Below are 21616 nucleotides of genomic sequence, written 5' to 3'. Positions count from 1 at the left end.
ACATTTCTGGCAGCCTGGCTTAAATCAATGAGCTCCTTAATCACCTTCACATATACAGAGGGGCATAAATTTCAGAACTAGAAAGTTATTGATAGTGCAAGGGAAATCTTTTATGTGTGAACACAAAACTGCAGCACATTAAAAATCCCCTTACTCGCTCTCCCCGAAAATCTAATCTCTTAAGAGAACAAGAACATATCCATAACCCAGAATAGCCAAAAACAATCTTGAAAAACGAAAATGTTGAAGACTCATTATTTCCTGATTTCAATTACTGCAAAGCACAGTAAACTGGCATAAAGAGAGTCTTACAGATCAATGGAATAGAATTGACAATCCAGAAATCATCCTCAAACTTATGGTCAATTGATTTTTAACAAGGGTACTAGGAAAATTCAATGGGGGAAAGAATAGCCTTTTCAACAAATTGTGCTGGGAGAACTGGATAAAATGCAAAAAAATGAAGTTGGACCCCTGCCTCACACCTTATACAAAAATTAAGTCAAGATGATCAACAACAACCTAAATGCAAGAGTCAAAACTATGAATCTCTTAAAAGAAATTTTAAGTATAAATCTTTGTGACTTCGGATTATGCAACGGTCTTTTAGATATGACACCAAAAGCACAAGCAACAAAAGAAAAAAAATATAAGTTGGACTTAATAAAAAATTTAAAATATCAAATGATACCACCAAGAAAATGAAATGACAACCCACAAAACTGGAGAAAGTATTTGAAATCATTTATCTGATAAGGAACTATAAAATATCCAAAAAATATTTTTTTAAAAATACATCTCAACAATAAAAAGACAGATAACCCAATTTTAAAATGGGCAAAATATTTGAATAGATATTTCTCCAAAGAAGATACACAACTGGCTAAAAGCACATGATAAGATGCTCAACATCATTAGTCATGAGGGAAATGTGAATCAAAACCACAATGATATACCAAGGTACACTCACTAGGATGGCTAAAATAAAGACAGACAATAACAAGAGCTGACAAAACTGGAGAAACTGGAACCCTCATACACTGCTGGTGGGAATATAAAATGATTCAGCCTGTGCTCACAGACATTGGGGACTGGTGGTTTGATGGGCTGAGCCTTGAATCATGGGACTTGCCCTTGGGAAGACAGTTACTGCAAAGCAGAGGCTCGGCTTGCTTATAACTGTGCCTAAGTGTCTCCTCCCGAATGCCTCTTTGTTGCTCAGATGTGGCCCTCTCTCTCTAGCTAAGCCAATTTGGCAAATGAAATCACTGCCCTCCCCCCTACATGGGATCTGACATCCAGGGGTGTAAATCTCCCTGGCAACATGGAATATGACTCCCGGGGAGGAATCTGGACCCTGCATAGTGGGATGGAGAACATCTTCTTGATGAAAAGGAGGATGTGAAAGGAAATGAAATAAGTTTCAGTGGCTGAGAGATTCCAAAAGGAGCCAAGAGGTCACTCTGATGGGCACTCTTACGCACAATATAGACAACCCTTTTTAGGTTCTAATAAATTAGAATAGCTAGCAGTAAATATCTGAAACTCTCAAACTACAACCCAGAACCCTTGAATCTTAAAGATGATTGTATAAAAATGTAGCTTATGAGGGATGACAATGTGACTGGGAAAGCCATGTGGATTACACTCCCCTTTGTCCAGTGTATGGATGGATGACTAGAAAAACAGGGGCAAAAAAAAAAAAAAAAAAAAAAAGCACCCAGTGATCTTTTTTAATTTAATTGTTCTTTTTCACTTTAATTTTTATTCTTATTACTTTTGTGTATGTGGTAGTGAAAATGTTCAAAAATTAATTTTGGTGATGGATGCACAACTATATGGTGGTACTGTGAACAACTGACTGAAGGCTTTGTATGGCTGTATGGTATGTGAATACATCTCAATAAAAAAAAAATGATTCAGCCACCGTGGAAAACAGTTCTGCAGTTTCTCAGAAAGTTAAACATAGAGTTACCATATGACTTAGCAATTCCACTCCTGGTAGAACTGAAAAGATATTTTCACCCAAAAACTTGTATATAAATGTTCATAGCAATACTGTTCAGAATAGTCAAAAAGTGGAATAACCTAAACGTCATATCCTGATGAACAAATAAACAAAATGTGGTATATACGCATAATGCAATATTATTCTAGTGATAAGCTGATACATCATGTAGAAACCCTGAAAACATTATGCTAAGTGAAAGAAGCCAGACACAAAAGCCCACATATTGTATGATTTGATTTATATAAAATGTCCAGAATGGCAAATCCATAGAGATAGAAAGTAGATTAGTGGTTGCCAGGAGCTGGGGAGAGGGAGAAAATTGGGAATGACTGCTGGAAGTTATGGGGTTTCTTTTTGGGATGGCGAAAAAGTTCTGGAATTATAGTAATAATGGTTGCACAACTCTGTAAATACACTAAAAATTACTTTAAAGGATAAATTTTATGATATGTGAATTATATTTCAATCTAAAAAAAACTCTGGGAATTTGAACTTAAAAAATACTTTGGAAATTTGTTAAATATCCTGATTTTGATCACTGAACTGTGGTTATGTAAGAGAATGTCTTTATTCCTATGGAAAACATACTGAACTCTTTAGGGGTAAACAAGCATGATGTCTGTAACCTACTTTTATTTGGTTCAGAAAATAAATTACAAATATGGAAAGAGACAGAAAGTGAAGATAACTGGTGAATCTGGGTAAAAGACATATGAGAGTTCCTTGCACTATTCTTGCAACTTTCCAGTAAGTTTGAAATTATATCAAAATGAAAAGTTAACCAAAAAAAGAGCATATCCAATATAAATGGACTATTGCCCCTTTGGGGATTGGGTCTTTGACAATGGTGGTCTGTTTCACGTGTTAGTGAATTAATAATGTTACAATTTTTAAAAGGCAAGAATAAAAATGTGTAGATTAAGCAGAAGAATAAAAAAACATTTAGAGAAAAAAGCATTTAGAAGCTGACAAGAGCTTAAAGTCCTTTCACAGTGACAATTAAAGGTTTCAACTGACATGATGAAACCTTTATCTTCTAACTCAAATTTCAAAAAATACCTACAAAACATTCTCAATTCTGCATCGTTAAAGAAAATACTGCAAGTTCATTTATATTTAATATAAGACTTAAATAATTTTTGCAAAAATAAACTCATCCCTAAGCATATAAGGGGATAAAAGTATTCTTAACATTTAATCAACATATGAAGTATTCTGATCAATTACAAATCAGTCTACATGAAGAAAAATCAGAAAAAAATAAAGATTATATCCCAGAAACACCTACTCAGAGCACTGTATCCCATGTTACTTGGGTTCAGTGGCTTCAGGGAGGATATCAGTGAGTGTTCAGGCGGTCTCCCTATAATAGATGCTTTTAAATATTTTTTCCCACTCAAGTCCTTTAGTGTGTTAATATCCATTTTGATGAAACAATTATATAAGATTTGTACTAAAACTTGTCCTCAGTCTGTCCTCATTACAAACTTAAACATATCATACTTAACTTGGCAACTTACTAACGTATTCTGTTGAAATCTTTGGTTCTTAGGGCAAATCCCTGGGAGCATACTTGACTTTCTCTTTTTTAAAATCACACACTAATGCAGGTGAATCATACCACTAGAATAGAGTGGGCTAGTCGTTGTTTTTAAAAACACCCATTCTACTATCAAAAACAACATCCATTCAGTAAGGGAAAAACCTTGTGAAAACACAACTATGGGAGAGCAAAAAGTGCTCTTTGACAGTTGCTAAATTTCAGTCTGGCAAATAAAAAAGACTTACAGGCAACTTCACTTTCTTCCTGATTTAGGCAAGCTTGGCCCTGAAGAAAGGTAAACCAGTCTGTCATCTCAAGGCAACTGATCTTCATTCATCGGAACTAGGCACTGTCAGTAACTACCAACAAAATAGCACATGGGTTTTAATTTTTACAAAATAATTAGAATATAATAATATCGCAAAACCTATGTTTCCCATATTGGCAAAGTAAGCAAAGCTGGGCACATACCTTTGTATATAGGTGGTTTCAATTTCCTCTTAATCCTTTTAAAATGAGTAAAAACAAGGGCTTTTCAAATAAGTTCAATGACAAAATTACCTATAGACTAGTACTCCACCTATACTCTATGGTACACCTTTGATTGCCTTCTAAATATGTTGATCTACATGACTGTCATCAATTTGATTAAATAATATAAAACGTTTTCTACAAGGTCAGCTAAGGATTATGTGCAAGTTTGAAATAGACATTTCTAAAGCAACTAACTAAATTCATTGATACAAGGCATCAGAAGAGAGACAGCAAGAACAGTTTAGCAGGGAAGATAACTAAAATGGGAATCAGATGACCTGTTTCCTAGTCCTGACTTACAAATTAGCTGTGTGATCCTGGGCAAGTCACTCAGCTCAATGGTTCCCAGATTTCTGAGGCTTTCCACCAGAGCCTTGACATGAAGCTTCTAATTTGACATTTTATCAAGTACAGGTATTTTTGAAATTCATTTTGTAGAATAGGAAGGGGGATAATCCCAAAATGGAAGAGAGAAAAAAAAGCTTTAGAGAAATTACTACATTTTCCTTAAATTTCTCATTTCCATTTAGAGCTATGAAACTTCAACAGGGACTAAGTATTTGGTGACCAAAAACTTTGCCCTGTTTCTTAATCTGAAGGAGAAAAATAGTAGCATGGGTTCTGGATTCTGTACTGGATTCAAGATCCTAGCTTTACCACTTACTACAGTGTAATCTCCTTGGACTCATTACTTCATTTGCTCTGAACCTACATTTATTCATCTATGAAAATGTAGATAATACCCCACCTCACAGGGATTGTCAAAACAATTACATAAAATAATGAAAGTATCTAGAACAGTACTGGCATATAATAAGCATTCAATAAATGGTAGCAGTTACATAAAAATGAGATGAGACAGGATTATCACCGAGATTCTATGACTCTATAGACAAGCAACAGGAGGGGAAATATGATTAATAAGGTCCAAGAAGATAGATATATTGAAACAGTGCATTTATAGGGGATTTTAAAAAAAAAATTCTGATTTTGTTTCTTACAGCTTTGGTTCTAAGGGAAGGTAAATCTGGCAAAAAAAATCAGAAAATACCTTTTTTTTTTCTTTCTACTTGCCAACTCAAGACTAATACTTTATGAAAGTTGCTTTGCTTTTCTTTAAAACAACATATTTATCTTATGTAACATGGAATCAGAAGGCCAGAACTGGTTTTCAGAAATCATCTAGTCCATCATCATGCTACTACCAGATAGGCTCAGATAGGAATGTGCTTCAACTCATTTCCCTGCTTCATTCTTAGCATGTTTTACCACCATCTTGATTTTTTTTTAAAGTCTAAATTCCTCTCAAATTTGCTGCTGGGGAAAAAAAAAATCACATGAATAGTATATTACCTTTTACATAAGAAAGGGGAAAATAAAATTATGTATTCGTATTTGCATAAAGAAATTCTGAAAGGATATATAAGACATTAAAAGTGTGGGGGGCAGGATAGGTGGGAGAGGGGATGGATCAAGACTTTTCACTGTATTCTTCTTTATATTACCTTGGTTTATAAACCATATGGATGTAATCATAGTCATAAAACCTATTAAAAATGTACTGAATAATAATTCAAAAAAAAAAATTCTCATACTTCAAGTTTCACGATAAGATTTTCCTCCATCCATAACTAATCAACACTGCACTGACCCACCATTCATATAATCATACTTATTACCACATCATTTTATATGTAAAGTCCTAAGGCTTTACAGAATGATACTTGTGCAAGGCGGATACTCAAGCAGTATATAACAAATTGTTAGAGTAATGACATATAACCTTTTTCTTGAATAAACAGTTCCAATGTCTCCAAAATTTGCACAATTGAAAGTTCCCATAAAAGTTTTTTAAAATTTTATTTTCATGGACAATAACTGAACTTTCCAAAAGTAATATAATATTTTAAGTGAAATTCCCCAAAATGATAAACTTACCACAGAAAATTTAAAGCAGTACATATTAGTTTTATATTAAACTTTTGACTTCCCCTATTTCTCCCTTGAGCAGGTTATGAGTGTAAGCTCTGAGATGCTTTTTTTTTTAATATTCATTTTATTGAGATATATTCACATACCACACAGTCATACAAAACAAATCATACATTCGATTGTTCACAGTACCATTACATAGTTGTACATTCATCACCAAAATCAGTCCCCAACACCCTCATTACCACACACACAAAAATAACCAGAATAATAATTAAAGTGAAAAAGAGCAACTAAAGTAAAAAAGAATTCTGGGCGCCCTTGTCTGTTTGTTTGTTTGTTTCCTTCCCCCACCTTTCCACTCATCCATCCAGAAACTAGACAAAGGGGAATGTGATCCCCATGGCCCCCCCAATCCCACTGTCCCCCCTCATAAGCCACATTTTTATACAATTGTCTTCAAGATCCATGGGTTCTGGGTTGTAGTTTGATAGTTTCAGGTATCCACCACCAGCTACCCCAATTCATTAGAACCTAAAAAGGGCTGTCTATATTGTGCATAAGAGTGCCCACCAGAGTGACCTCTTGGCTCCTTTTGGAATCTCTCTGCCACTGAAGCTTATTTCATTTCCTTTTACATCCCCCTTTTGGTCAAGAAGATGTTCTCCATCCCACGATGCCGGGTCTACATTCCTCCCCAGGAGTCATAGTCCACGTTGCCAGGGAGATTCACTACCCTGACTGTCTGCTCCCACGTAGGGGGGAGGGCAGTGATTTCACCTTTCAAGCTGGCTTAGCTAGAGAGGGCCACATCTGAGATGCTTTTAAAAGCAGTGACTCACCTTGTTTACGTAAAGTTTGAATACGGAGTATTCATGACAAAGTTGCCATCCTTGATGACAGGAATGGTCTCTAAACCAGCAGTTCTCAACCAGGGATGACTTTGCCTCCAAGAAATAGTTAGCAATGTTTGGAGACATTTTAATTTGTCACAACTAGGTGGATGCTACTAGCATCTAGTGGGTAGAAGCCAGAGATGCTGCTAATACATAACAAAGAATTATCTTGCCCAAAATGTCAATAGTGTTGCTGTTGAGAAATACTAGCTCTTGATATATAGGTCATAAGTAACCCTAAAGGATATGGTCCATCACCTCTCCTACTGGAGAAAATCAGAATGAGATTTATGTATGGTCTGGACTTTTAAACTATAGAAGTAATTTTCATGAAAAAAAAAAATTTCCCTACAAAGCTTTTGCTGTAATTTCAGAACTGCATGCAATTCTGTATGCTTTTATATAATTGTAAACATGGTGCCTGCCTCAAGATAAGAAAAACACCTCAGTATGACATAAAGCTATGCTTTATAATTTGAAATCTGTCTTTAAAGTGTGTATATGAACATATAACACATATTTAGACTTATATAGGCCTGGAAAATTTACTGAAATAAGCAAACATTTTAATATTGGTTACCTCAGAAGAATGGAATTTAAAGGGTCAGGGGGTGAGAAGAATTTTTACTTTCCTCCTTGTCTACTATCTACATTGAATTTTTTGAGAGTATATACTTTCATAATAACTTTAAAATGGGGGTGTTACACTACACACTCACACACACAAATATTTTATAACAGTATATGCATACAGTCTTATGACAGAAAAATTAAAAATCATAAACCTCACCAAAGGCTTTTTTTTTTTAAGTTTTATTTCTCTTTCAACTTGCTAAAAAACTTTTTTTAAAAACACTACAATTCTAAACTTAACTTTTAAAAATTGGTTTTTAAAGACTTTTCAACTTGACTTTTATTCTGAACAATGGGTACAATTTCAATAGGATCCCATGCAAATTCTGACTCTTCTATTCAAGGCCTTGGATAGCTAAGGTACATATGCCTGAAGAAATACAAAACACATATTTATCCCAATGTTTAAAACAACAAGAACCAAAGATCATGACAACATGGATGAAACTTGAAGACATAATGCTGAGCGAAATAAGCCAGGCACAAAAAGAGAAATATTATATGCTACCACTAATGTGAACTTTGAAAAATGTAAAACAAATGGTTTATAATGTAGAATGTAGGGGAACTAGCAATAGAGAGCAATTAAGGAAGGAGGAACAATAATCCAAGAAGAACAGATAAGCTATTTAACGTTCTGGGGATACCCAGGAATGACTATGGTCTGTTAATTTCTGATGGATATAGTAGGAACAAGTTCACAGAAATGTTGCTATATTATGTAACTTTCTTGGGGTAAAGTAGGAACATGTTGGAAGTTAAGCAGTTATCTTAGGTTAGTTGTCTTTTTCTTACTCCCTTGTTATGGTCTCTTTGAAATGTTCTTTCACTGTATGTTTGTTTTCTTTTTAACTTTTTTTCATACAGTTGATTTAAAAAAGAAGGGAAAGTTAAAAAAAAAAAAAAGGAAAACAAGGAAAAAAAAAGATGTAGTGCCCCCTTGAGGAGCCTGTGGAGAATGCAGGGGTATTTGCCTACCCCACCTCCATGGTTGCTAACATGACCACAGACATAGGGGACTGGTGGTTTGGTGGGTGGAGCCCTCTACCATAGGTTTTACACTTGGGAAGACGGTTGCTGCAAAGGAGAGGCTAGGCCTCCCTATGGTTGTGCCTAAGAGCCTCCTCCCGAATGCCTCTTTGTTGCTCAGATGTGGCCCTCTCTCTCTGGCTAAGCCAACTTGAAAGGTGAAGTCACTGCCCTCCCCCCTACGTGGGATCAGACACCCAGGGGAGTGAATCTCCCTGGCAACGTGGAATATGACTCCCGGGGAGGAATGTAGACCCGGCATCGTGGGACGGAGAACATCTTCTTGACCAAAAGGGGGATGTGAAAGAAATGAAATAAGCTTCAGTGGCAGAGAGATTCCAAAAGGAGCCGAGAGGTCACTCTGGTGGGCACTCTTACGCACACTTTAGACAACCCTTTTTAGGTTCTAAAGAATTGGGGTAGCTGGTGGTGGATACCTGAAACTATCAAACTACAACCCAGAACCCATGAATCTCGAAGACAATTGTATAAAAATGTAGCTTATGAGGGGTGACAATGGGATTGGGAAAGCCATAAGGACCACACTCCACTTTGTCTAGTTTATGGATGGATGAGTAGAAAAATAGGGGAAGGAAACAAAACAGACAAAGGTACCCAGTGTTCTTTTTTACTTCAACTGCTCTTTTTCACTCTAATTATTATTCTTGTTATTTTTGTGTGTGTGCTAATGAAGGTGTCAGGGATTGATTCAGGTGATGAATGTACAACTATGTAATGGTACTGTAAACAATCGAAAGTACGATTTGTTTGGTATGACTGCATGGTATGTGAATATATCTCAATAAAATGAAGATAAAAAAAAAAAAAAAAAAAAAAAGAACCAAAGATCTCAATTTGGTGGCATTCCCTCAGCACAATTCTAATATTAAAATATTTATAAGAAGACCCAAATCCCTTCCACAAACTAAAAGGTTTTTTGAGTTGGCCAGCACAGAAAACCGGCTGCTTTTTCAGTTCTTGACCTTGATAATAAATAGTAAAGAGGTCTTCAACTAATTCTAGAGCAAATCCACTAGGCTTTGCACTCTTACTCCTCATCTAGGGCTGTCCCATTTAGGAAACAAAACAAACTTCACTCCAAAACTACACACCAACCTATGATCTCTCTAGATGTTTAGGTGCTTGGCTCTAAAATATTTAGGAAAGATGAAAATGAAGATTTTAGTATTATTCATTAAATGCCAGTTACATGAATTTTTTTGTTGAAGAACATTATTTATGATCTTTTCACCCTGTATAGTTAAAGGCAATAATATGGAAAAGATAGCTCATCTTGTCAGAGAGAAAGCAGAAAGGGCAAGGGATCTGCTTGGGCAATATAGGTCATTTCACTCACAATAGCATCAAGCATAACCTAACACACATACTATAAATCGGAGATTAGATACTCCAAGAATTTCTTCTCTCTGTGACATGGAAAAAAAGGGACACAAAAACAAAATTTCCTTTCTCCATAGGTTAAGAAAGAATCTACGGGTATCTTAAAAACCTCCGCTCCAAAAATGAGGTCTATGTATATATTTAATACATAAATCCTTTTCAGTCCCAGAAAACATATAAATAAACAATAAGGGGTTCTTTTACCATCAGCCATTACCAAATGGGTATAGGAACCATGAATACATGACTTATGCAATAAACTTTAAAAAACATGTAAAAGGTGTGGATTCTGCTCATAAGCTTTAGCTTTAGCCAAATATTATGAGGATTCCAAATGAATGCCCACCCATATATAATGTGTACTTTTTAATTTTATATACATATATATATAATTGCTTTCAACAAGCCTTACACAAATTGTTACTTCAAAGACTCACTTCCTAGACATAACATGAGACCAAAGAGACATTTCTAACATTGGAGCCTCACTAGCAATCCAATTCTGAAGAAAAGCAAATAAGTGATCTTTCATCTCACCCATTATAATTATGTAAAAACAGTCCAGAAAATCAGATATCCTCTTTCTATTATGTTTAGACCAAAGCAAACATATTTCGAGTCTCCCTTACAAGTTTTAAAGAAAAATAGACTAATCTTGAGGGTCTAAAGATAGCCGGCACCCCCCCCCCCCTTCACTGCATCTCTTGGCTAAAAAGTACAAGTTCATCTCTCATCAGTTTTCCTAAGAAAGCCTTCCACAAACCCAAGAATGTGGATGCTCCAGAGACTCTCCTCATAACTGCTTGCTCCAATAAAATCCTTGTCCCACCCTGGTTTAAAAGTTTTTCCTCTTATAATGAAGTACAAACAGACATTCAAGGACTATCCTCCTTATAACAGAGTTTTTTTCCAAAGCAAAATGTTGGGGTCAGAATGTACTTAGGTTTTCTATCTAAAGGAACCTGTCCCTGTTCAGACCTAGGATGATGAGACAGGGTATTAACTGTATTCCCAAACCCACAAATAAAGGTGCCAGGATTGGAGTACACAGAGAATGTCCCTCGGAACACCAAGAACAGAAGTTGAAATGATTGGTCACAGGGAATGAATCAGGCACCTTAGAATCAAAATGGAAGAAATATTCCCAGAGATTAGAACAGTCATCATAAGACAGTACAAGATTCAAGCCATAGTGAAGAGAAAAAAGTACATATATTGAGTATCTCCATTTTCCCTAAGGCCCAAAAGAAGATGATGCCTACTATCCTAGGGTACTTAGACCTAAAAAGGCTCAGAATAACACATAAGAATTAAAAGAAATGGAGCTCACTCCAAAAGAAAAGGTAACCATAGGGTGCCTCAGCTTCTCCAAGACTAAAAACCCCAAGAGTTCATCTATCCAGCAATTCTGAAGCTCAGAGACGCAGTGGAACTTCCTTTTCCTGTCTAACTTCACAAAAAGGCCCAGAAGCAAGTCACGTGATTCTCCAGGGTAAAAGCTGAGAGCGCCTTAATACTCACCTGTCTCAAATTAAAGCCAGGAATTAAGAACCCTCGTTAAATACACAGATGAGACATGTAAGGATCATATAAGGGATAAGGTAAATCATATAAGGGATAAGGTAAATAAATGTCCCCTCAACTTCAGGGAAAGGCATGAAGTGGAAAATGCTCTTTGAGCGCTGTTTCTCTCTCAGTACCAAGGGCAGGGACTCTGGCAAGACCCCGCCCTCCCCCCCCCCCCCCCCCCCCCCCATCTCCCAAGCAGGGTGGGCGGGAGGTAGCCCGAGGAATCCTGGTTCCCGCGCGAAGCTCAGATACCAGGGGCTCTCTATTGTGGATCTACGGCTGGTGACGGGAACCCGTCTCGCTCGAGCCCGGGACTGCAGTGTAAGCCAAGGGCGCACTAGGCCCGCACCGCTGCCACCGCCGCCATGGAGCCGACCGCTGTCAGAGCACGACTCCTCCTGGACAGCGGGAGTGCGTCCCGGGCCCTGTGCCTGCTCTGGAAGAATTCATGCCTCACGCTGTGTGGGAAGCGGGGGCCCTGGAGCCGTACCTCGGACACCTCGTCCTCGTCGCTGCAAGAGGCACCACCTCCACCCCCGGTCCTCAGCACTGCAGCCGCCAACTTGAAATCCAGCGCCGCTTCTCCTCCGCCCGCACCACTGCCGCCGCCACCGACTCCCGGCGCCGGCCCGGCCTCCCCAAAGAGTCTCACGGTGCGGAGACCCAGCCCGACCCCTCCCGGCGGAGGCGGTTCCAAGGCCCCAGCTGGGGCGGATCGCGGAGCGACAGAGTCCAGATCCTCCTCAAAGGAGGTGCCGCCGCCTCCGCCGTCGGTCAGCATGGTTCGCACGCGGAGCCGGAGATGCCACCGAGTCACTCGCGGCCACCGCCGCCGCTGATCCGGGGAACGAGAGGAACAGCAGGAGGAAGAAGCGTCTCCTTTCCCCCGTCCCAGCAGCGCCACTAACTTCTCACTGCCTAACCTGCTGCCTCCCGCCCCCCCCGACTCGCCACTGGCTGCAGTGCCCCAGTAGCTGCAGATCATTGGCCAAGATGGCCCGTCGCTCAGGCTCTTCGTCACGTGCCGCTCGCTGGCTCGCGGCCCCCAAGCTGCGTTGACCCGCGCACACCCAGGCGGTTGCGAACACCCGCCTCCTGCTCCCCACGCGCTGACTTCCGGTCTTTTCCTATGCCGATTGGCCAACCTCTCGTCACGACCTTAAACAAGATTAGTTGGCCTAGTGGTCAGTCATAGTGACCCCTAACAATGGGAGACTTCATTGGCACCATAAAGTGTCGGTCACAGTGTCACAGGACGTCGCGTGGTACAATTGGCCATTAAGGGTATCCTTCATCCCGCCTCCATCTGAGGTGACGGGAAAGGGTTGGGGAATTTCCACTTCTGATTAAAATGACTGCTGAAATAATGCACAAGAATTGATAAAATTTGGAGAAGTCATCCGTGCTTGGTGAGACTTCTACGTCACGGATCCACGTAGCGCCCAGGTAACGCAGCTCCCACCTGTCGCCCTCTGCCAGGCACGGAGATTATGGCCGGAGAGTTGCTGATCCGGGATTGGAGGAAAGAAGCAATCAGTCTCAGCTAAACGCCACCTTCTTGCCATTCCCTGATTGGAGGAGCATAGCGTCAGTCACTAGGAGCGGTCGCCACCTTTGGGACAGGTGAGGCTATGTAACCTATCTGCCTCAGGCTATTTGCGCGGGAATTGGAGCAGGGAGCAGCGAGGGCACAGGAGTGAACAGGCGAAGGGGCAGGGTCGTTCCTGCTTCGCGCCCCTAGTCTTTTGGAGTGGAGTCCGAGCGCGCGGAGCTGAGACGGCGCGGGGAACCGCATTGGATAGTTGCCCTTGTGGCTAATTCTGCTCGCCCGCGTGCCAGGAAGTTGGTGGGAGCCGTAGTTCTACGACCTTTGGCGGGATCGCCCCTTGGGGCCTCCTTCTCTTGTTTGTGGAAGGGGGCAGGCCTGAGAGCTGGACAGCGCCATCCCTCAGTACCGGGAACTGTCCCGCGATGGAAGGCGGGAAGGCCGCGAACGGAGAGCAGTCAGACGATATAGTTAAACCGCCTTGGTTAAGAGTGCGTGCTCTGGAGCAGTTTGGAGTTCCGGTGCCGCTCCTTATTAGCTGTGTGACCACGGGGTATTCGTTGTTTAATTTCTGTGCCTTCAGTTCCCTGATCTATACAATGGGCGTAATATTAGTACCTTCTTTTTTGGGTTGTTCTTATGAATCAATTAGCAAAGTGCCAGACGTAAAGACTAATTTTTATTAGTTACTGCCTCCTCCTCCTTCAGGAGTTCCCTGTCTCAAGCTCTCCCTCTCCTTCACTCTTCTCTCACCCTGACCTACCAGCCAAACTTTTAATTCTTGTCGGATCTCTGTGATTCAAACCAAGGCTAGCTGAGGAGTCTTCTCTGAGGAGAGGGGGTTAAAAAAAGGTCCATGTCTATGCTCCAGCTAATTCAATGATCAAAGATCACATGAAAGAGTTTGGTGAAGTTTCTATGGCAAATGTCCTTTGACCCGGAGAATGTCCATATGATAATAGAGGTTAGAGAGAGATTTGGCATTGTCTTCTCTCTTGCAGTTAACAAAGGACTTTTATATCCTGATTGTGCAATATTTAGTATTTTACCTACCTGGAACTGGGACCAGAAAATTCTTTTAAGAATGTATTGATTTTTTTAAAATGACTTTAAAAATTGATTCTGCCTTACATTGATTTAAAGAGCATTTTGAAGATTATGAATATATCTTTGGCTTGATAATTGCTCATTTTTTTGCATTTGATGTGCAAAGAAAAACAGTATTTGCTATAAGCCCAGAATATAGTAGGTAAATGTTCTTTCTAGATAATAAATGAGTTGTACAAGATGGAAAAAAAAACTTACACCTATTGTAGAAAGCAATTTTGATGTAAATGCTATGTACCTGGCTTTAGTTAGAATTTGTGGAACTAATTAGCTCATATCCTCAGTGTTGTTTAAGTTTTCAAGGCATGTGTGATTAGGTCACAGCCCAAACTAATAGCACCAACAAAAGAAACCCAGCACTGCCCAACCCACTTCAAAGCTGGATTATCCAGAATCAGTATGGATGCATCCTTAGGCAAAAGCAGGTATTGACTGGTGCAACATTACAAAGGAACTACTTGTCATTCCTACCACTAATACAAAAATAATTTCTGATGCAACTCCCTGAACAAACTCATTTAATTCTTTAAACAAATGTGAAGAATCTCAAGGACAGTGGGGAAAAAAAATCTGGGTATATACATTTTTCCAGTATATTTGAGAGAGAAAAATACATTCTGTACTTAGTGCTTAGTTGCCAGGAAAATATGAGCAATAATTTTTGTTTCACTTGGACCTTACCTGAGACACTTGTTTATTGTCAGTAGTTTGACAGTTAGTATGGGTTTTAGGAATTCTCAGTCTTCTAGATTTTGCTGACTGATATATCTAGAGTCTGTATTAAATATGATTTAATATTTCTAGCTATACTAAATCCCTGTGATTTTACAAATATGAAAACTGAGAAATCTTAACCATATCAGGTAATATATTTGGTGAATACATAAAACCACACACAATAAATTCAATGTAAATTATCAAGTATTAATGTGATTTAGTAGATATCTTGGTTTTGACATAGTATATCTTAAGATGATATTCACTACTAAAAGAAAAGTAATGCACTGATTTTCAAGAGCTGAACAGTTAGTGAAGAGCAAAATCCCCCTTTAAAATATATATTTGTTAAAAATGAGCATTAGAATAAAATGTACCTTGGCACAGAAAACCAGTGGGAATATTTACTGGAGTGTATTTGTAATGTACTCTCTTCCTTTTTGACCATCTTTCAGACAGGAAAAGAAAGGGAAAAAAGAGAAACTCCTTTAAAAGTTTATTTCCACCAATTAGAATGGCTAAAGTCCAAAAAAATTGTCCTTAGCAATTGCTGGTGAGGTGTGGAGCAACAGGAATTCTCATTGGTAATGCAAAATGGTGCAGCCACTTTGGAAGACAGTTTGACAGTTTCTTACAAAGCTAAATATGGTCTTACCGTACAATCAAGCAGTTGCACTCTTAGGTATTTATCCAGCTGATTTGAAATTGGAAATTTTGTGTCTACACCAGTTCTGCATGTGAATGTTTATATCAGCTTTATTCATAATTGCCAAAAGCTGGAAGCAACCAAGATGTCCTTCAGTAAATGAAATGGGTAAACAAACTGTGGTACAGCCATATACAAGAGAATACTATTCAACAATAAAAAAAAAAAAAGAATGAGCTATCAAGCCTTGCAAAGACCTGGATGACTCCTAAATGCATATTGCTAAGTAAAAGAGGTCAGTCGGAAAAAGCTACACACTGTATGATTCCATTTATTTGACATTTTGGAAAAGGCAAACTATAGAGCTGGTAAACAGATCAATGATTGCCAGGGGCTTGGGGTGGGAAGAGGTTGAATAGGTGAAGCATAAAGTATTTTTAGGGTGGTAAAAAAAAAAAAACCATTCTGCATGATATTTTAATGCTAGATACATGAAACTATACATTTGCCAAAATCCATAGAACTTTGCTGTATAAGGAGCGAACCTTAATGTATGCAAATTTTAAAAATAATTTAGTAAGTCAAGGGATTCCAGGATGGAATGCACACTATAACAAAAGAATCTAATTGTGTTACAAACGTATGAAAAAGTTTCAGTGAAGGGGATGGGGGAAAAAGCTACTGACCTAAGTAAATTTGGAAATGAGCAGTGGCTAAAATCAAAAGGAACTGCACATAAGCACTGTATTCTAGTTGATAAAGTTGTTTTCCATGGGGGTGGGTGGGTTAACAATTTTGAGGCTACTATACATGTGTACTAGAATTGAACAATTAAAAGTTAATGGGTGGCAGATGGTCGGGGTTGAGTATCTCACTTTTGGAGTAGAGGGGAGGGAAGCAAGGTCAAGATCAAGCAAGGGTACGAAGCTAGAATGATCCATGTGGTAATTGATTAGAGTTGGAGACATTGTTGAGCTCATGTGTAGCTTAATATAGATAGAAGTGAACAAATGTAGAAATATAAATAGATGTGTGTATATACACAGCTTAGTATGTATACCTGTATTTCCTTCGTATGTCAGCTGAGAGGGCCTAGAAATAACAGCACCCCAGTAGCAAAACACACATACCTAGCACCCAGATTTTGGTTTTTAATATCATTCTCTAAGAGATGGCTGATTCTAGGACTGGGGCAGGAAATATAGACTAAGAGTCTGGAACGTCTTGTAAATCCAGAAAGGAAGGAAGTACTAAAACACACACACAGATACACACACACATAATAATGGGGATATGTCAAAGACACACAGGAACTGACTGAAAGAGCTCTAAAATGGCCAAAACTGGAACAATTTGAGTAACAAAATAAATAAATAGTATTGGATTATAACCCAAAGAATAAAATAAGAGTCCATGAGACCATATGGACGTAAATAAATGATTGGATAAATAAATGAGTAAATAGAAGAGAGCATATAAGTCTTCCACACAGAAGAATTCCAAATAATTTATGTAAATACTCCTCCTCAAGTGTGGGCTGCACATAGTGACATCCTTCCAAGGAGTGCAGTATGGAAAGAGGGGAAAAAAGAGTAACTTTATAGTGGAAAAACCTGACAGACTCCCTCAGCCAGGTGATCTAAATTAACATCAACAGTGATAAAGCATGTTGATAGTATGGACCCTTGATATGATGTGGTGAGAATGGCACTTTACTGCCATGGTCTCCCTCTCAAAAACCCATAACCCCAGTCTAATCACGAGAAGAACACCAGACTAATCCCATTTGAGGGCATTATGTGAAACCTGACCAGTACTTCTGAAAATTGCCAACTTCATCAGAAACAAGGAAAGTCTGAAAAACTGTTACAGCCAAAAGGAGCCTAAGTAGTCATGATGACTATAAGTAATATGGGATCCTGGATGGATCCTAGAACAGAAAAAGGACATTAGGTAAAAACTAAGACTACATGAATAAAGTATAGTTAATAATATATCAGTATTGTAACTTACTAATGTAAGATGTTAATAATAGGGGAAATTGGGTGTGGAGTATATTGGAACTCTGTGCTCTCTTTGCAACTTTTCTTTAAATCTAAAACTAGTCTAAAATAAAAGCTTATTTTTTTTTTTTGTTTTCTCCTTTTGTCTTCTAGGAATTTATCTTTAAGTGTTAATCAGACATGGGCACAAAAATATCCAAAAAGATATTTGTAATATTTATGGAGCCCAAAAAAAAAAAAAAAACAACAAAAAACAAATCAATACAACCTGAATATCTAACTGGAAAATGGTTAACTCATCTATTGTATACAACTGATTCTATAGAGTCATTAAAAATGAAGTTCACTAAAAAAAAAAAAAAAAATTAAAAACATAAAAACGAAGTTCACTAATGTGAGCTTATATAATTATTACATACAATTATAAAACAAAAGGTATATAATATTCCCAATACACTACAATGAATAAAATATTCCCATACATCAAAATGACAATCACCAGAGTTAAAGTATCTATGGATGGTGAGATAATTGGTGATTCTTATTTATTTATTTGTGCTTTCAATGTTTAAGTAATGATTACTCTAGTGATCAGAAAAAAAATTAATAAAGGTTGTATGAAAAAGTCACTATGGATGTAAAATAGGCTGATCAAATGGGATATTTATTGACAGTTTTAAGAAAATTGAGTGGGAGCAATTCTTTTCCAGGTGAAGATCATGATGGGAGAATTTAGGCTATGTCGAACATTACTTACTTTTTGAGTCAGGCAGAAACCCTCAAGACAACCATTCAGAACAGAAACACAGATAAATATCTTTACTGTAACTGAAAACAAACTTTAGAACAATGTTAAGTTGTAGCCTTGCTTTTCATAAAACACAAATGTCTCTCTGCAAAAAGGTCACATGGGTGGCAATAACGATTAAGCCATTTTTTCCCAGGTGGGTCCTTGCTAACTATGTTGTATCATTGCCTCCTCTGGAAGATGCACACTGAAAATATGAGTGCTAACAGCAATTCTGTGAACTTTCTCTCTTGGTACTAATTAAAAGGGAAGGCCAAGAATCACACTGAGGAATAAGTACTAGCAAGTATACAGGGGTTAAGCCCAGATGCCTCAGTCCACAGTTGTACAAACTCTTTGACAAGAATAAGGTTCTAAGAGCCATCAGCAAATCCCTTAAAGGAATCCAGAATCCTACCATGTGCATCATAATAAAGCCCCTGCCTCTTCTGTCCCACACTTGGGAAACCTGAGGCTAACCACTCTAAACATCTTCTTTCATGTGTCCCCTTGCACACTGCAATTTAGGCAGCCACACCCACCTCCTCTGGAAGCTCTCCTTGGCTGGAGCCACAGCATTCTGCCATAGACTTTAGAAGCTCCCTGGACTGGTGAAAGTTTGGAATCCCCTGGTCTGAGCACTTTCCTAATGAGAGAACAGTTAGAAAGCAACCCCAGAGCACAAATCAACTTATACTTCAGGTCATGGTGATGTGGCACTTAGAAAACCAGCTCTTTTGAGTCACAGGGATCCTTGAAAGATCTTCTAGTCTTCACATTCCCCTCTTTAATAGAGAAGGAACTGGAGGACCAGGCATTAGAGTCAGTATTTCCCAGGAAAATCTCTGAGGTGACTACACAACCCCATCCATCATCATCTGATATTTCTATGAGAATCAGAAGTACATTATTGCATACCAAAGTTAGGAAGGAGCAGGCCCAAGACTCCTATTTGGGGAGCAATTTTGGTTTACAAGTGAGAACTGAGTCACTTTGAAAGGCCAATCTCGGAGACTCTCTGTGGAGTCTTTGAACTCAACTCGGTTCACCACACCCCTTGCTCATCAAGGCAGGCCCATAAATCAGGAGACGCAGCATGGCGTTCACCTGCAGGGCAGGTAACAGTGCCGCATACCAGGTTTTCTCTCCCAAGGAAGTGGCATGGTGTCTGCTACGACTCCAAAAGGACACCTATAGAGAGTCCAGTTGAGACTTGAATCTGAACAAGCTCACAGAAGCTATAAGAAAAGTTATGGTCAGGTCTCTACCCTGAAACTTTTCACCTAGAAGCCTCTTTTAAACCCTAGCATTGACACCACTGGTGATAAGGAAGAAAAACAACAGCCAGGATTGGACTTCTCCAGTGGATATGGTAGATACAAAAGGTTTTTCAGTAAGAGAGTCACTTCACCATTACTGAGAATGATTATGTCATCACGTAATATAAGACATATATCTGAGAAACCTCTTGGATTTGTTAAAGCCCTAGACTTAGACTGTCCCAGTGACTCTGCCCATGAGCTAGCAGGGTTTTTAACAAGATCAAGCTGTAAAATAGTCCAAAGAAAGCAGCAATACTATTCTGTGTACCAGGGATTCCAGATGAATATTAGGATTCCTGGAGAGTGGCTAAAGGACTTTGAACAATATTTTGAAACTCTAAAGAGCACCAGTTGGACCACTATTCAAAGCCTGGTAATCTCATGCCCAGTGATTACAAGTTCTCTGTTGCATTCTCATATACCATTAGTAGGACTGTAAATTGATATAATCTTGAGCCAGATCAGTTTAGAGGTGCCTTCAAAATTTTAAATCCATAAACCCTTTGATTTAGTAAATTCACCTCCAGTTCTGGGAGGAAAGAGGCACAGAATCACACATCAGCTCAAGAATATGTGTACAAGGATATTGAAACCTTGGTTGTCCATCAAGCAGTAAATGGTTAAATAAATTGTTGTAGAGCTATAAAATAACTTACTATACACTTATTAAAAAGAATGAGGAAACAAAAACAAACACCCAAAAGATGAAGGAGATCAAGTAGAATATCCATGATACACTGCTAGTGAGAAAAATGCAACTTTTTCCATTCTTAAAGTAAAAATATTTTATTGATGGACTTATTATTTGAATTTTTTTACAATGAGCACATAATACTTTTTAAATTAAAGAACTCTTTTCAGAAGTACCTCAATTATTACCTTAAAGCCAAACTTTAGAGAGTTGGTAGATAATTTTTCTTTATTTTAAAAAAATCTTTATTTTTGTTATAATGTTGCTTATTTAATAAATTAAAATTGGAAGACAGGGTACCAGGGGCGGGTATGGAGCTGGTGAATGAGATGTTAATGTTTTATGGATACAGAGTTTCTGTTTGGGACAATGGAAAAGTTTTGGTAATAGATGGTGGTGATGGTAGCACATTGTGAATGTAATTAATACCATTGAATGTATAGTTGAAAGTTGTAAAATGGGAACCTTTATGTTGTATATTTTACCACAATAGTTTTTTTAATTGGGAAGGGAAAGCAAATTAATTAAAATTTAAAGCACATTCTGTTTTAGGTCAAATCTAGGAAATTACATTTAATTCAGAGAAAAGTGAACTTCAGGGAGAAATATTTTATATATACCCCAACATATACACACGTTTTATTTTATTTATTGCAAATAATATCCAGTAATGCTCTCAATGGATGACTTCTGGAGTCCCCAAGACCCTTTCAGGGAGACCATGAAGAAGTCAAAACTGTTTTCATAGTAATTCTAAGATATTATTTTCTTTTTTCATTGTATAAACTTTTGCAAACCATACCAGTAGGTAATGTGCCTTTTGCCACCTGGCACTAAAAAAAAAAAAAAAAAAAAAAAGTCAGTTTTACTAAGAATGGCCTTGATGAAGCAGCAAAAAATAATTAATTTTATTAAATCTTGACTCTTGAGTACATTTTTTTATATGCTGTGTTAGGAAATGAGAAGTATGCATTAAGCACTTATGCTGTATGTTGAAGTACATTGTCTCAAGAAAAAGCACCTGTGTAACTACTTCAGTTGCAAGCTGAACTAGCCACTTTTTTCATGGAGTACTATTTTTACTTGAAAGAATGACTGACAGACACATTTTAGTAATTCAGTTTTGGGTATTTGGCAGACATTTTCTGGAGCCTGCCACTTGAAGGAAAACTGCTGACAGTATTTGTTTCCAATGATAAAGTTCAAGCTTTTAAGCAAAAATGAGAATTTTGGAAAACTGTATCTGTTA

General features: G+C 38.2%; 1 protein-coding gene across 13 annotated transcripts in view; it reads right to left on the bottom strand.

Annotated features, from left to right (window-relative positions):
• LOC119507882 (ankyrin repeat and KH domain-containing protein 1) overlaps positions 1-12466 on the bottom strand; it is a 178688-nt gene extending 166222 nt beyond the window's left edge. For all 13 annotated transcript variants that reach the window (XM_037801129.1, XM_037801128.1, XM_037801131.1 and 10 more), the window contains exon 1: positions 12039-12466. In XM_037801129.1, the coding sequence (XP_037657057.1) occupies positions 12039-12329 (291 nt within the window). In that variant the 5' untranslated portion in view covers positions 12330-12466. The remainder of the gene's footprint in view (positions 1-12038) is intronic.
• Between the last annotated feature and the right edge of the window lie 9150 nt (positions 12467-21616).

Source organism: Choloepus didactylus, chromosome 13, assembly GCF_015220235.1.
Source record: "Choloepus didactylus isolate mChoDid1 chromosome 13, mChoDid1.pri, whole genome shotgun sequence".
NCBI lineage: Eukaryota > Metazoa > Chordata > Mammalia > Pilosa > Megalonychidae > Choloepus > Choloepus didactylus.
The sequence above is the reverse complement of the archived record's forward strand: the minus strand, read 5'-3'. Positions and strand labels throughout refer to the sequence as shown.